Genomic DNA, 16,602 nt, shown 5'->3' with positions numbered 1-16,602 from the left:
AACAAATGATTCCAGCTAACATTACATAACAGGTTGAAAAGTTCATTAAGTCTGCATTTTTAAAGTTAAATTCAGGATTGTCTTTGGAGCAATTACGAACATTACATACATTTAAATTAAAAGATAGGTCTAAAGCTGGGTGATGCCGGTCTTCTCCGACAAATAGGGTATTGGCTGAATTTACAACTTTATCAGCTTTGAGTGTGTCCGAGAAGAATATAAGGTCCAATTTTTTGTTGAACTTGTTGGCAATTAAAATAAATTAATTAAATTAAAATCTCCTAATACCAATAGCTCATCTTATGGCTCAATTTGATCATATATTTTGTCTATGCAATTAATTAAGTTTTCATAAACTTTGTTACAAGAGTTTGGAGGTAAATATGTTACGATAATGTTTAGCAGTCCTGTCACAGTTTTAACATTATGCAAATCATTTCTACATCAGATTGATGAAAGCCGTCAATCAAAGTGGATATCAAGCAATTTTTATTCGTATCAACAAAATATTGAAAAAAATTCTATTAGTTTGCGAGATCTCAGAAATGTAAAAAAAGTGAGTCCCTGTTTTAGTTCGCCTGGCTGTCTGTACTTGCCTCTACAGCCCTATCTATTGGGTCAAATGAATTTTAAGTTGTCAAGTGAATTTAAAGTTGCATTTTATTTTTGTTTTCATTATTGCTTTTATTGCTAAAAATCGTATGTTCCAATCATAAAAATATTATTTTTTTAAGTTTTGGTTATGGTATAATAAATAAATAAATTATAAATTGGGTGACGCAACAGTCCTTTGCGAACTAGGGCCTAGTGACTTACAACTCTCAACCATTCCTGTGTGCGAGTAATGTTGTCAGGAATGGAGGGGACCTACTGTTTATATGCCGAATCCGAACGGTTAATTTGAGAAAGCACTTTTTCATGACAAGAGTTACTCTTGGAGAATTTGTCAATTCCTCGCAAGAGGCAGTACCCGTGAAAAGACTTTAGATGGCATAGGCAGGGATCGAACCCTAGACCTCTGGTAGGACAGTCCAACGCACTATACAAATATTATTAACAACTTAGCTAGAAAATAGTCAATTTCTAGATAGCTCATTAGTTAAAAGAAAAGTGAAACATCTTCGCTATCTCTTAACATTTTATTAAAGATGAAATGAAATGGATGCCTTATCATTTGATATATTTCTAAATCCATATACGTATTCTGAGGTATGAGTCTCTGACATTTTTATTTTTTTTCTTTTAGTTATTATTTGATGAAATGTCACTAATTAGTTGTGTTCCAATTTAATAAAATGTAGTTAGTATTTTAGTTGTTAGTTAAGTATTAAAATCTTGCTATAGCTGTCAAATTAATAAATTATGAACCCTTCAACTTAAAAAGAAGTTGAAGTTAAAAAAGTTCTTAGCAATATCTTGCTTACAATTTTAAACCAAACTCTTCGGTGAGAGAATCTCAATATTTTTCAATGTGTTGTGTGTCAAAAAAATTCGAATACATTTTTAAAGCATTTTAAAATTTTATCACAAGTTTTTTAGAATTACATATAAAAAAAATTGTTTATAATTTCTAAAATAAATATATTAAATATTAAATCAAAGTATTTCGACTTCCACTGAACTATATCCCAAGCAGGCAGTCTCTAAACACAATGAGTTGTCATTGTCTTTAATGAAAAACAGTGGGTAGATTATTAAAAATCAATCTTAAATTCAATTAGTGTTACAGTGTTTTCTGCGAGCTTTTAAACTTTTCGTTTTAAACAGTAACTTCAGTTTAAACAAAACAAAATCTTACACCTTCGCTTCAAGGCAGATGATGATCTTGATATCGTCACCATGATGAATTATGAACATCCTATAGTCAGCAAGCCGGTTTTTTCAATTCATTGTATCCTTGCATTGGTTAATTAACTTTTATTTTCATTTTACCAAACCCATATCATATCACCACGATGACACAGATGTATTTTTTGCCAGATTTCCGTCACATGTAAAATGTCCTAAATAAGAAGCGGTACTTCAAAAAAAACAACAACAACATACAAACATGTTCCGGTGCAACTCTTCTAATTCTCATTAAAATAAATGATCTGCATGTAATCCTTTGGCCAAGTTATCGCTTAGCTAAAAACGGATTAAAAGCAAACACGACAAAATACTCTCACAAAAAACACGTACATACTCACACATCAACAGACGTACTTATACACACATTTAAATTTTAGCTATTGTGTGTTGCATTTGTATGTGTAACACAAACATATATGTATGTATGTTCAATGTTTTATGTCAAATTCTAGATGAGCTCGATGGCCATGTCTCCATGTTGTATTATAGTCGGATTGGCCCTTTTCAGCAGAGATGCAACAAGGACCTGACTGTATCTAGAAAAGGTTCTAGGCAGTCGACAACATTTCCAACAGTGTTACCTATACAGCTCTACAACTAACTACTGTATACCTAATTTTAAAACGAGTGTCCTTGGCGATGAAGGTGAATATGTGTATAGGCGCATAACACCGACTATGAATTGAAGTGATGTCCTTTTTGAATCCTTTGTGTTTAATTTTTGGTAAAATGTTTCAAGCACCAAGGACATGCTGTGTGTTTTTGTGTGTGTGTGTGTATTTGTTCGATTTACCGGTGTGTTGTTTGAAAATTAAGTAGCTCGTTCAGTAGGCACATACCTATATGCTTGGTGATTTAAAATGAACATTGGAGGCAAACTGCAAAACATTAACCGTGACCAAGGACTAACCAGGACTTAAAATGTGCTTCGGTATAAATAGATATAATGTTCGTATGTATGAGGAAACAGGAACATGCAAACTGTTATTATGCGAATATAGATAGGAACTTGTTACCTTAAATGTGTATCAAATGTTTTTGTACATTATAACCTGAAGGACCCTGACTGTGAACTCGGTTCCACTTTGTGGCTATCTATGCTACGCAATCCCTTAGACTTCCGGTTACATTTTGTTTAGTTTGACCAAAAGTCTCGGAAAAACATGATGTCATCATTAAAGTGGAAAGAAAAAAAATGAAAACAAAAAATAGCACTTAAAATCCGCCTGGACGACATCAACACGCTAAATTGAGTTATTTTGCTTGGAATTAATTGAAGAATCTGGGGATGTATATAATATATACACAAAACTTTATTAACATTCCATTCCGAGCAATTACATTTAACATTTTGTTTCCTCTTTTTGTATCCATTTTTATTTTTGGTCTTTCTTTATTTATACTTACTTGGGCCTGTGCGGATGAAAATTGTCGAAATTCCACCCCAAGGACAAGGCAAGTATAAATCCCTTTTTTTTTGGCAAGAGTGGTTTTGGTTTGTATGCGATTTTGGGGCCGGTTAAAGTGTGTACCATCAGGAGAAGAACTGTTTTCGTTTGAGAAATGAAAAGTATGTTGTGTAGTTATTCAAATTAAGTAATAAAAGTGATGGATATTATTTCCTTGCAGAAGGATTTCCCATAGCATCGGGTCATAGTAAATAAGTATTTTGGTGGAAAATTATTTAATGAAGTATATTATTAAAGAATTAACAGCAGATTGAAATGTCTGTTAAGTATTTATTCTATTAATTTTGAATAGGCGATTGAGCTACATTTAGTAGAAAGATTTAAACGGACATTAACTATGTTTGAATAACATTTAAGGGGCTTGACGTGAAGTTTGTTTAACCAATGGATTACATTTTAAAATACTAGGATATTCTAGGAAAAATTCAAGGTTTAGTAGTATTTTGTACCGGTTTTTATTTTTTTATGTCAAAACGTTATTCATTGTAGTTAAAAAAAAATTTCAAACCAATAGAAACTATATGGCAAGTATTGTATTCGTAAAAATATTCGAACTCGAGATTTTAAACAAACATAACATTACTATGGAAGAGAAGTCAATAAAACTGGGTCCGCGATTCCGTTCGTCAGTCTTTCTCCTTGCCCTACAACTTAAACAATAAGGTCGATTGTGTTCAAACTATGATAATTAAGTTTTAAGCAAATTCCCATTAGGCGTTATTTTTATTTTTTTAAGACGGCAAATAACAGTAGTCCCCTCTGCTTGTAGTTAATATTTGTCACCTCGAAAATTTTATGAACAAAAAATGATTTCATCTCCAAAAAAAATGTGTGCACCGAGGAAAACGTCAATCAATTTTAACCAACTTTTATTAATTTTACTCTAGGTTTTCATTTTTTTTAACTGTCAATTCAACTTTTCTCAAAATTTGTCTGAATATTGAAAACAATACTTCCTATAGGATAAAATAAAATAAAATCCAAAATCTCATATTTTTGAAAAGTTATTTGAGTCGAAAATCATTTTTTACCAACTTTTGTTAATTTTTTTTCGGTATTTAATTTTTTGCAAAAAAACTGTCAATTCGATTTTTTTCAAAATTTTATTGAATATTGACAACAGTATTTTTTTGGAATATAAAAGTAAACTTAACCCAATATCTCAAAATTTTGAAAAGATATTTAAGTCGAAAATCAATTTTTACGAACTTTTATGAATTTCTTTTAAGGTTTTTCTGTTTTGTAAAAAATCTGTCAATTTTATTTTTCTCAAAATTTGTCTTAATGTTAAAAACAATATTTCTCGTAAGTGAAAACTAATAAGGAGCTATTATCTCAAATTCTTGAAAGATATTTGAGTCGAAAATCATTTTTTAAAAACTTTTGTTAATTTTTTTGCAGTTTTTACTTTTTTGTAAAAAAAACTGTCGATTCGATTTTTTTTAACATTTTTCAGAATGTTGAAAACAATATTTCTTATAAGATAAATAAGTTTGAAGCCTAAATCTTAAGTTTTTGAATAGATATTTGAATCGATATTCAATTTTTATGAACTTTAAGTAATGTTTTTTTTAGATTTTTATTTTTTATAAAAAAAACTGTCAATTATATTTTTCTCAAAATTTTATCAGATGTCAAAAACATTGTTTTTCGTTGCACAAAATTGTTTTAGAGATGAAATCATATTTCAGTCGTAAAATTTTAGAGATGACAAATTTTTTTTCAGTTTTATTGATTTATAAAAAAAAACCGTTATATTGATTTTTTTCAAAAAAATATACCTGTTTGGTATCACGTTACAATATATTATATACAATTTAATTCAGGTCTCTAGCGTTTTTGGTTCTTAAGATATTTAGGGTTAACCAAAATTTTCACCTTTTTTACAAACTGCTATGGTAAAAAAACCACCCACGCAATTTTTTGAGAGCCCTCTCTGCATCTTTCTGCCTTATTATCTGTATAACAAAATTTATTTGAAATCGATATCTCTTCTGGTTCTTGAGCTATGGACAACGATAAAAAAACGTCGCGAACGTACGGACGTACGAACGTACGTACACCCGCACGCACAGACATCTTTCTAAAAATCTTTTATTTCGACTCTAGGGACCTTTAAACGTCGAGAAATGTCAAGATTTTCAATTTGACAAATCGGACCTATTACAATAACTTCCTATGGGAAGTAAATAATAACGTAATGAATGAGCTTTTATCGATTCTTTGTGAACTTTGGTTAGTTTTAGTCTTTAGAAGGTTGTCAAAAATATTTGTATGAAACTCGTCTATGTATAAAATTGGATTTATACTCAGTCTCGTCTCGTATCGGTCTTATATGTTTTGCAGATTATTAATTTTTAAATTCGGAGTCTATTTAGTTTATTAGGTTAAACATATTAAAGTAAATTAAGTATGATGGACCTAATGCAAGATTAAAAATACGATAATTTAGAGGAGGCTAAAATTCTGAAGAGGTTAAACACTGAAAAACAGAAAAATCACATAAACTAAAGCAAATACTTACGTTACAATTTTTTTTTTTTACCGCAACCATTTTGAATGTACTTCTTAAGACGCAATAAATTAAAACAAATGTATTGTTATATATATATATATATATTTATATAAGTGGAGGACATATATTTATTATAGAATAGTAGCAACCTTAATTTAACATTTTACATTTTTCTTTTTTATAATAAATTTAATTGTTATAATTTTTATATAATCTTTTTATTTAAATGTTATTTAAGAGAATTTTTTATTTTGCAATACATAAACACTAGAAGAACAAAAATAAACAATATTATTTAAAACATTTAAGGCTTTCGATATAATTTTATAATATTTATGTAGTTTTTTTAAGAAAACATAATACAAATAAGAAAACACATTTCAAATCAATAAGAAACAAATAAATTCCAATTAATTTATTTTTTAGTAAATATATATATTTTTAACAATTTATTTTTTTCTAGCAATTGAATTTTGTTTTTGGTTTTCTTTAAAAATGATATGATTATATGATGAGTGTATTTTGTTCGATATTTGTTTTTATTTTATTTTTAATAGCTAGTCTTACTTAATATGTACTAATTTATGTTAACATATATAGGTTTGTATATATATTTATTTAAATTTTATTTTTTAGATTTTGTTTTACTTTAATATTTTACAAAAGCTCATATTTTCATATTTTGTGTGATGATTTTTAATATGTTTATCTTTGGTTTTCTTCTCTTTATAGAACTTTTGGTCATTTTATTTAATACATGTATTTTTTTTAAACTTAATTTTACTACGTGTACAATTTAATCGCACAACAAATAATTTTTTAAATTACATTTAAATAATATTTAATTTGATATATGTATATATTTTTCTTTAATTAATACAATGTATCTAATTGAATTGCATAGTATAATTATTATTACAATTAATAAAGTGATATGTATTTACACTCAATACTCTAATTAATGTGGTAACATTTTATGGCACATACGTAATAATTATATATTTAAGTTTTTTTTTCATTTATTTTTATCTTAAACACAATGTAGATGAATTTGAATAAAACTTAACTAAAAACAAAAAATTCACTTTCACTTTCACTATTCACTTAGTAAAAACTTAACTTAGAGTTAAAGAAAGGCTAACCAAATTATGTGTTATCAGAACAATCAAGCTAGAGCTTTTTTTAGGTAAAATTTATCATCTTTGGTTTTTTTCATAACTTTCTCATAACTATTTTTAAAATTTTGATTTTTGAAACGTCACAATCAATTACAAATCAATTTTTTTGAAATTAAGCTTAGGAAATTTTGAATTTGGTGAAAAAATTAGTTGGACTTGAAAAAATAATGAACTGGGATATGAAAAATCTTAATGGAATTAGAATCAAACTATGTTATGTGAAATGTTCATAGCCTTTTTAAAATATTGTTTAATTATGAAAAAAATGTCTTAATCCTAAACTTTCAACTGTTGAGTTGTTTTTATTAGGGCTAACAACGCTTTAATACTCAAATTGAGGAAAAATTAAACTTGAAGAGTATTCTGGGACATCCTTTACGAAACAAGTTTGAACAAAATAAGCATAGTTATTTGGATATTTCACAAGTAGATTCATCGTAATTAGGACAATCACTTAGGCGTATGCGCACTTTGTTAAGAATTGTATTTGTACCTTTTACGTTGTAGACATAATAAGAGCAGACAAATGTTAACTTTAGATCTGATGCACACGTAAGATCTTATTGGACATTTTTTTTAAATCAAATGATATCTCAATGACCAATAGAACCAAAAATGAAGAAAAGATTATTATTTGTATATTATTTATTTTTTTTCAAACAAGAAGAGTATTTTTTTTCGGTATTGTATACATTTTCAAAGTACGTATTATTAAATGCACAGTTATTAATTTGACTTTAGTTTTCTTCTTTTTTAAATTAGTTACAACAAAATTTATGCAAATCTAATTGTAACTCATTTTAATTGATTGTAAGTTTATTTGTTTAACATGTAAATATGAATTTTAATCTCCCAAATGATACAATTCAAAATGAAATATGAAAAAAGTAAAATTAAAAACAAAAAAAAACATCCTAGTGTGATTATAACTCTTTGAGTTGTAATCTGCTCGTTTATATTTTTGTTGTTAAAAACAAACAAGGATTTAATCATCGTTGTGTATAGTCATTACAACATTGATACGCAAGTGACCTTTGGTCATATTTATACAAAAACAATCCCAACAACGAAAAATCATCTCATTCACAAGTAATCCCCTCCTCATTCCAATTCCAACAGAAAGAAAAAAAAACAACAAAAATTAAATAAAATGTCCAAGTCCTTCCCTGATCGGCTTAAAATCAACCCCATCAACCCATCTGATGATACACCAATTTTCCCTATATCCAGGTAACGAAACAACGAGGACTTACATACATGTCGGTATCCCCAACACATGATATGAATCTCTGATAAAATGCATGTTCTACTCGTAGTAGGTATATATTGTGATTGATAACCCTCCTACTGGCAACCGGAAAGCATGCAATTAAAATTCCTATAAATGTACATATATACGAGTATATCCAAGATATTAATATTTTGGTTCAAACATCAGCTCGCGTCCATCGTCCATACCAAAATTCCATATCCGACAAGCAATTTAATAAAAAAAAAGGACTCATTATATCCCAAAAACTGACACAACACAATTAAAAAAAAAATATTAAATAAATTATTAACGCAAAAATTCCAAGGAACAAAAATGCAAACACATAACAACTACAACAGGATAACATTTCGGTGATAATTGGGAACAACATTCATTTATTTAATAATTTTTTTTGTATCCTTTTTTACTGTTTTTTTTTTTTTTTTTGTTGGTAGGTATTATTTGTTTCGCTCTCTGGCAACGAATTTGTTGTTTTATTTTTGGATTTTGTTAAATATATGTGTATATAATCTTGTTTTTACGTATCTGTATCTGAATATCGCACCCTCTATCCGTCATTTATTGGGCTGGATGTTGTCTACTGGGGGGATACAGTGGCAGTGCCATTCGTTAAGCTTATAGCCAGACTTGTGGTCATTAGCCCAAGAGCTGCCGCTGCTGCTGCTGTGGCATTTGGTGGGCTTGTGGCTTCCTTAAATGAAATAAAGGTTTTTAAATTATTATTTTTTTGTCTTGATGTTTTTGTGAAAAAAATCGTTTATTTAATTATAAAAATTTTTAATTGTTAAAAATAATTTGTTTTTTAAAGGTAAAATATACTCACAATGCTTAGTGTACGAACAATACAGGCTCGTGGTTGATCGTCCAATGGTTCCAGTGATGGTGAACTGCCACGTGATGACACCGATCCATTAAGTTTCATCATGTCATCGGAGTGATGAGTTGGCGATGAGATTGACATTTGTCCGTCCAGAGATGCGCCGCCATCTGAATGAATTTCCTAAAAAGAAAAAAAAGCATAAAACATGCATAAGGACTTAGTTTCAATCCAGAAAAAAAAATAGAGTTCCAAGGAAAGGGTTCAAAATGGATTCGCGAATGCTCTTTCTCTCTCTCTCTCTCTCTGTCATCATCCATCATTCGTAATTACTTTTGGCGGGACGTATTAAGCCAGTGCAGTGACCAGACCACCAGGCTATCGTCGTCGTGGGGTGTCCTCAAAACAAACAACAGGAGAGTTATATGGTTTAATGAGTAAAGTTTTTGGTTTTCCTTTAATTAATTTGCAAATGAATATTTTAACAGAAGGTTCTTGTTTCAATGAAGTTGTGAGTGTGAGTTTCAGGTCATATACATACACACATACATATATATGTATGGAAATTTACTTACTGAAATGTTTTAATTATGTTCTTAGACAAATTAAGACAGATCGTTTGTTTCATCAGAAGAAACGACAAATGATACATTTATATCATTTACACTCAATTTGGGAAGAATTCTTATCCAAAAAAAGCATGGATACGAATGATATCGATAACTTCCCCTTTTTTCTTTTGAAATAATAAGCCATTTTATCCTTCCAGAAATTTAAAAAAGTATGAAGTAAGTATTTGAAGTTTAAACTGTTTTCTGTCGACATTTTCCGTGAATTAAGTGTTTTTATAATTTTATTGAAAATTAACTTTAATGTTTTGTGAAAAATAGACTATAATTGGAGCCAATACCTTTTTAGGTATTCGAGTCGAAAACCGAACTAACCTGAATCAAGAAATGTTCCTAAAAAATATGAACAATGTCATAAGATTTTCAAACATTTTTTTAAAATAATTTGATAATAATCTTAATAAATTTATTATTATAAAGGGTATTTCAATTGGCACGGGTAGATTTTGGCACCCCGTGCGAGCAATTGACATCTGTCAAATCTTTTGTTTATTATTCAGTAGTTTATGCAAAATCATTATGGCAAGTAACACGATTGAACAGGTACAACTTTATTATCAAAATGAGTGTTCGTTAACGCAATCGTTGCGCGCATCGTGCCCATTTTAAGGTAGACGTATTGGCCCTTCACAGTCAACTCTTCAACGTTTGGTGGCGATCTCCTCAGTTCGTGAAATTATTCCGTACAACCCGAGGCAGTCTTTTTCTCGTCGTGCACAAGAACTTTGCCTTTGGCAGACTTCAGCGTCGGGACTTGGGCCTACAATCGTACAAGATCCAACCGACCCAGGAGGTCAAAGTTCATGACCACAGACAACGCCGTTTTTTCGCTGAATGGCTGTGTTAACAAGCAAAATTGCGGTATATGGAACGACATCAACCCACGCGAGGTTCACTAGGTGATAATGCATCCTCAAAAAGTAACAGTTTGGTGTGCATTTTTTGACGGCGGCTTAATTGTTCCGTAATTTTTTTAAAACGGCGTTAGTGAGGTAGTCACCGTCAACAACGAGCGCTACATAACGATAACAATTTAGTAACAAACTGAACCATATAGACCTAGACGACATGTGGTTCCAGCAGGACGGTGCTACGTACCACCTACCAAACGCCACGATTGACATTTTGCATGAACGGCCACCAAGGTCATGAGATTTGACAACTCTAGACTTCTTCCTGTGTTGTTTCTTGAAGTCGCAGATCTATGTAATGAACCACAATCGACCGATGCTATAAAGATAAAAATAACACAGGCTATCGCTCAAATTCAGGAGAATCTATGCGAAAGAGTCTTTGAATGTTGGACCACTGGGATCCGTGCCCCTGTAAGAATCCAAGGCGGGAATTTGAATGATGTCAAATTCAACACTTAATGTCATACAATGCGTTTTTCAAATAAGAACTTAATTTTTTTAATACCTCATACACAGCTTGTTTTATTCCATTTCAACATCTTCGCCCTCTTATTGAAAAACCCATTACTATTTATTTAGATCACATTGTACTGGTCTATTCGGGATTTTGGAATTTCGGATTTTAGGGACATTGGGATGTTAGAGTGTGATAAATTGCACCGCGGACTCTTTATTATATTTTTACAATTTTAATATCTACGGTAATACATTTGAATTTTCTTATCTGAAAGTTGTCAAAAAGTAAAATCAAAGTGCTATTTCATAAAATTCGTTAAATGGCGCCCGGTTAAAGTGACTATATCCTCAAAAAGGATAAGTCGTATTGAAATTAAATACAAACGCATTCTTAAAACAAATACTCATTTAAGATCAATCAACTGTGTTACATAAAAATGTATATAAGATGTACTTTGAAAATTCATAGATCGATTTGCTAAAATATCTATTCCAAAATGCCCTTTTGGTTACCAACTTACACATAAATCCAACTGCATCTATCGTAACACTATGTAGCACATGTATCTATTTGCTTAAACTTTGCAACGTTATCCATCCAAACCCCAGACAATAAAATGTCAGACGCACTTCACTTGTCTGCACCCCAATAGGGACATTCCCTTAAAAAATCACATTTCACTCAGATTCCGTTACAAACAACACACATACATATCAAGTAAGGCCAGACCCATGGTTTATGCTAGGCATACCTACTTACCTCTTTGGGAATTGAACCATTCGGACTGCACATCATCCCGCCATTGATTTCCATGCAGGAGCCATCACCATCACTGGCATTGCCATCGCCCGGAAAGCTGCCATTTAGAGTGCCATTGACTTTAGGCGGCATCACTAGTCCAACGGATGGCACTAATTCGCCTCCACCAGATCCATTTCTACTTCCAGTACCAATAATAGTTCCATTTCCAACACTAGCGTTAGCACACGCTGTTGAAATACAAACGTCACTTTCCGTTACAGATGTACCATTCATTTGGCTGATTCCATTTATTTCCTTGTTGTTTTTGTTGATACTGTTAGAATTGTTGTTGTTGTTATTATTATTGTTGCTGATATTTGCAGTGTTTGTGGTATCTGATGCCTCATTGCCCAGCTCATAGATGTTCACCATGTGGGCAGCTTGAGCGTGCACCATCAGATCCCAGGGATTTGTGAATGCATCCTTACAAACTGCACATAAAAGTTTAGCTCCCGCGGGTGGATTTTCTGAAAGTAGGAATAGACGAAAATATTAAATTAAACATCATGTTAATTTGCATCCTGGATGATGTTGAGTTTTGTGTTGTGTACAAGGATTTTGAGTTTAGCTGGGTGAGCGTATACTCTTAAAAATAATGCGTTCAATGTTAACATTATCCTAATCCTTGTATAGGAGGAGGTATATGTGCACATTTTAAAAGTAATGTCTCAACCCAACTTATTCTCTTTCAAATTTTCAATGTGTGTTAACTGTGAAGCTATATAAGGAGTTTTAATAAATTAATTACTTGATGCTAATGCTATGTCCTGGCACTTGCATGTAAACCTTAATTTACAGTAAGTCCTTTTGTGGTCCAATAATTCACCGAGGTCCGAGAAGCATTCTCTGCAGTTGCCACAAATTAATGTGTCCGGATTACCTAGAATCAACAAAAACAACAACAAACTTTGAATAAGATACAAAACACAAACCAGAAGAAGTGTGGTCGAGAAGTACAAAGAAAAAAAACAAAAAACCAAAGTAGTTGTCTACACCAACCCTAACCTGAACCTGGGGCAAAAAGGACACATTTGGCATTACTGCTGTGTCGTCGTTGTGTCGGTCTTTGCCCGCCGTAGGTATAAGTACTTTTGCAAACACAAACAATATTTTCATCTGTTTTTTCAATGCAAAAGGACTTTTCAGTTTAACGTTCTCTCAAATGTCATACCCGGCGAAGTCTTTTTACGCTTGCATCTGAAAGAGTATAGGTATATGGTGTATAGGTTAGGTTAGTGTTGTTACCGGCTTGCAACAATGGCCAATGTTTGTTGGCATTGTGCCCCAACCCCGCGGCCATGATCCTTGTGGTATTTTCAAGTTTAGTTCGTACAATTGTATGGCAATTGTTTATCCATTATCCCCTTATATTCATAAATCATATAAGTTTTGTGAACTATTCAGAGTTTAGCTAAATTTATAAAGGAAAACGCAATTTGGAGAGCTTTAGGCTATTGTCAAGTGAAAATAATCTAAGTCGGCATGTTGAAAGGAATGGCGAGGAAAATTGATATACATATGAATACTGCACATGTATGTAAATTAAAAGCAAGTATGTAAAATATGTTCGTACGTTAAAAATTAAAAATTTATTGGAATTCACTTTTTTTTTAACAGCACGCTATTTTTAAAGCTGTCACGTTTATAGCTGTCAGCTGTCAGCATTTAACATTCAATATACTACAGAAATACTAAAAATCAACAAGGAACTGAAGTTGTTGAAATTTACTCTAAAATTGGGGAAAAATGTACAGTCACTAGTTAATATTATTTTGCAAGAAAAGTTTTCTGACCGTGTTTTTTCTCGAGAAGGCTTTGTCCGATGAATGGAATCTCAGTATTGTTTGCCCTCTGAACTGCACCAACTAAAGAGGAATCAGGCTACTTAATATCGCCTACAAAATCTGCTGCCGTAATAAATGAACGTCTAAAGCCCATCGCCAACAACCTTACAGGTCCTTATTAGTGTGGTTTTAAGTCCACGGTCCATCAAATATTCACAATATGGCAGATCCTGGAAAAAACCCAAGAACATCAAATTGACACCCACCATCTTTTTATCGATTTCAAGGCCGCATCTGCAGGGACCAGCCGTATAGAGCCATGCCTAGTTTCGGCATCCCTGCCAAACTCGTTTGTTTGTGCAGGATGACCATGGAGAATTCACGCTGCTCCATAAATGTTGGAAACAACCAAACAGAACCTTTCGATGTCAAAAAATAGTTTTGGAGAAGGTGATGCGCGATTTTTTAACATCGTACTTGAAAGAATAGTGCATCAGAGCTCCCATCTAAACACTAGAGGCACTATCTTTTAAAAGTCTGTCTTTTAAAAGTCGTTATGACGTCTCGGTCATAACGTCACCATCGACAAAGGCGATTGAATAGCAAAGCCCTCTCTCGAGGGACCAAAGTGGCGCTGTATAAGACCCTCATTATCACCGTCCTGCTATCCGGTGCAAAAGCATGGACTATGACATAAGCGGATGAAAGCACGTTGGGTCTTCGTGTGAACTACGCTCCCGTATGCATAGAAGCGGAGTGGAGAAGAAAATGAAACGACGAGCTGTACGGGCCAACGACTAAGATGGGTGGTTCACCTAGAGCGCATGGAATCCAATTCCCCGGCCCGGAAATTCTTCGAATCCACACTCACAAGACAACGTAGTAGAGGTAGACCAACTTGGACCGCGAAACTGGAGACATCTAGATAAAAACCGAGCTTGATGAAGAAGTTTGTTAAAAAAAAGGGACTGGGATGGGACCCACACTGATAACTTAACATTTCGTCTGTCGATTTGTCTTGCTTAAAAGTTTGTAGGTTTTCATGTTTTGTTAAAAATGTTGTCAGTTGAATTATTCTTAAAAATTTTAAAACTACCAACAATATTTTTCATATAAAGAAATAGTTTAGTTTGGAAATCTAGTTTTGTAAAATAGATTTTTAGTCGAAAACAAATTTTTACCAATTTATGTAGCATTTCTTAAATTTTTACAAATTGAATGAATGAAATTAATTTAAGAGATATCAAGAACCGAACGTCAATTTTTACCAAATTTGGATACTATTTTTTGTAGATTTTATTTTTTTATGAAAAAACAGACTGTTGAATTTTTTAAAAAAAAAGTAGGTACTGAAAATCGAAACCAAAATTTTCTGTAAAATAAAAAAAGTTTTAAGACAATATTTTTGAAAAGCTGTTTGAGTCGAAAGTAAATTTTTACCAAGTTTTAGTACTGTTTTTTATTTTTTAGGCTTTTAGTTTTTTGTAAAAAAAACTGTCAATTCGATTTTTCTCAAAATTTTACTGAATGTTAGAAACAATATTTCTTATGAGTTAAAATTAATTGGAAGCCATTATCTTATTTATTTTTAAAAAGACATTTGAGTCGAAAATCTATTTTTAAGAACTTTTGATTAATTTTCTTTAAAGTTTTTATTTTTTGTACAATAATATCCATTCAATTTTTCTCAAAATTTTACCGAATGTTGAAAGCATTTATTACTAATAAGATAAAATAAGTTTGGAGTCATAATCTCAATTTTTTGAAAATATATTTGAGTCGAAATCCAAAAATTTAAAATCACCAACTTTGTGTAATGTTTTTTTAAGTTTTTAGTTTTTACAAAAAAAACTGTAAATTTGATTTTTCTCAAAATTTTACCAGATGTGTTGCAAAAATTAATTTTGGAGATGAAATCATTTTTCATTCGTAGAATTTTCGAGGTGACAAACATTTAAAAAAAAAAAAAAAACCTTTATTGGATTTTTTCGAAAAATATATTGATTTGGTATAACGTTACAATATATTGAAGTCGATATCTCTCTTGGCCCTTTGGCTATGGATGACGAAAAAAACGTCGCTAAAGTACGGGCACACGCACGCATGCACAAACATTTTTCTAAAACATCTTTTATTTAAACTCTAATTGAACCCATTTTGAGCACGAGAATTGAACCAAAACTTAACGAATTTTGTGTCACGACTTGTGGTCTAATATTCGTTACTTACAGAAGAGCGATGATGACCTAAATTATTTTTAAATCGTTTGAGTTTGGGCTTCGCATTTATATTTGTGAATATTTTTTCTCAGAACTGTCATATTACATTAAGCGCAGAGTGTGCTAAATGGATTCTGCAAATTTTGATGACATAAATGCGCTTAATAATATTGAAACATACTGGCCTATTACTGATTATAGACAATTACGAAAAATTGACGTATATGACCCACTCTTTGAAAGGCTCAAAGTATGAATTCAATATTTTGCGATAAAACCATTTCTAGAGATCATCCATCGTCAAAAAAAACTAATATTTTCTAACGCAACAATTAACAAAATTTTGTTAATAAATTCGTTTTTGCCAATATCCCGAAGTATTCAAAGGGGATTGCTCATTTTATAAGGGACATCCGGCCCGGAGTGTACACCAATGAATTTGGTATCAAATTAAAGGTTGTTCTAAGCCGGATATATCTGCAAAAATATTTTGTCCATAACTCATGGGAGATCCGAGATATTTGAGATTGAAGTTCGAAATGTCCAACCATTAAAAATCAGCACTTTTTCGACATAAATGCTAATATCTTTAGATATAGAAAAGCTAGGAAAATCAAAAATGGATTAAAATAAAGGTGTCAAAAATATCTTTCAAATGAATTTAAAATTACATTTCTATGATTTATATATTTTGA

At 31.3% G+C, this 16,602-nt stretch overlaps 1 protein-coding gene across 5 annotated transcripts in view; it reads right to left on the bottom strand.

Moving 5' to 3' along the window:
• Window positions 1–7,462: 7,462 nt before the first annotated feature.
• Window positions 7,463–16,602, bottom strand: part of LOC129944342 (putative mediator of RNA polymerase II transcription subunit 26) — a 94,242-nt gene continuing 85,102 nt past the window's right edge. For all 5 annotated transcript variants that reach the window (XM_056053700.1, XM_056053702.1, XM_056053701.1 and 2 more), the window contains 4 exons: window positions 12,653–12,784; window positions 11,863–12,371; window positions 9,110–9,286; window positions 7,463–8,977 (listed from right to left, as the gene is read on the bottom strand). In XM_056053700.1, the coding sequence (XP_055909675.1) occupies window positions 8,864–8,977; window positions 9,110–9,286; window positions 11,863–12,371; window positions 12,653–12,784 (932 nt within the window). In that variant the 3' untranslated portion in view covers window positions 7,463–8,863. The remainder of the gene's footprint in view (window positions 8,978–9,109; window positions 9,287–11,862; window positions 12,372–12,652; window positions 12,785–16,602) is intronic.

The sequence above is a fragment of the Eupeodes corollae genome, chromosome 2, assembly GCF_945859685.1.
Source record: "Eupeodes corollae chromosome 2, idEupCoro1.1, whole genome shotgun sequence".
NCBI lineage: Eukaryota > Metazoa > Arthropoda > Insecta > Diptera > Syrphidae > Eupeodes > Eupeodes corollae.
This window is presented reverse-complemented; position numbering and strand designations above follow the sequence as displayed.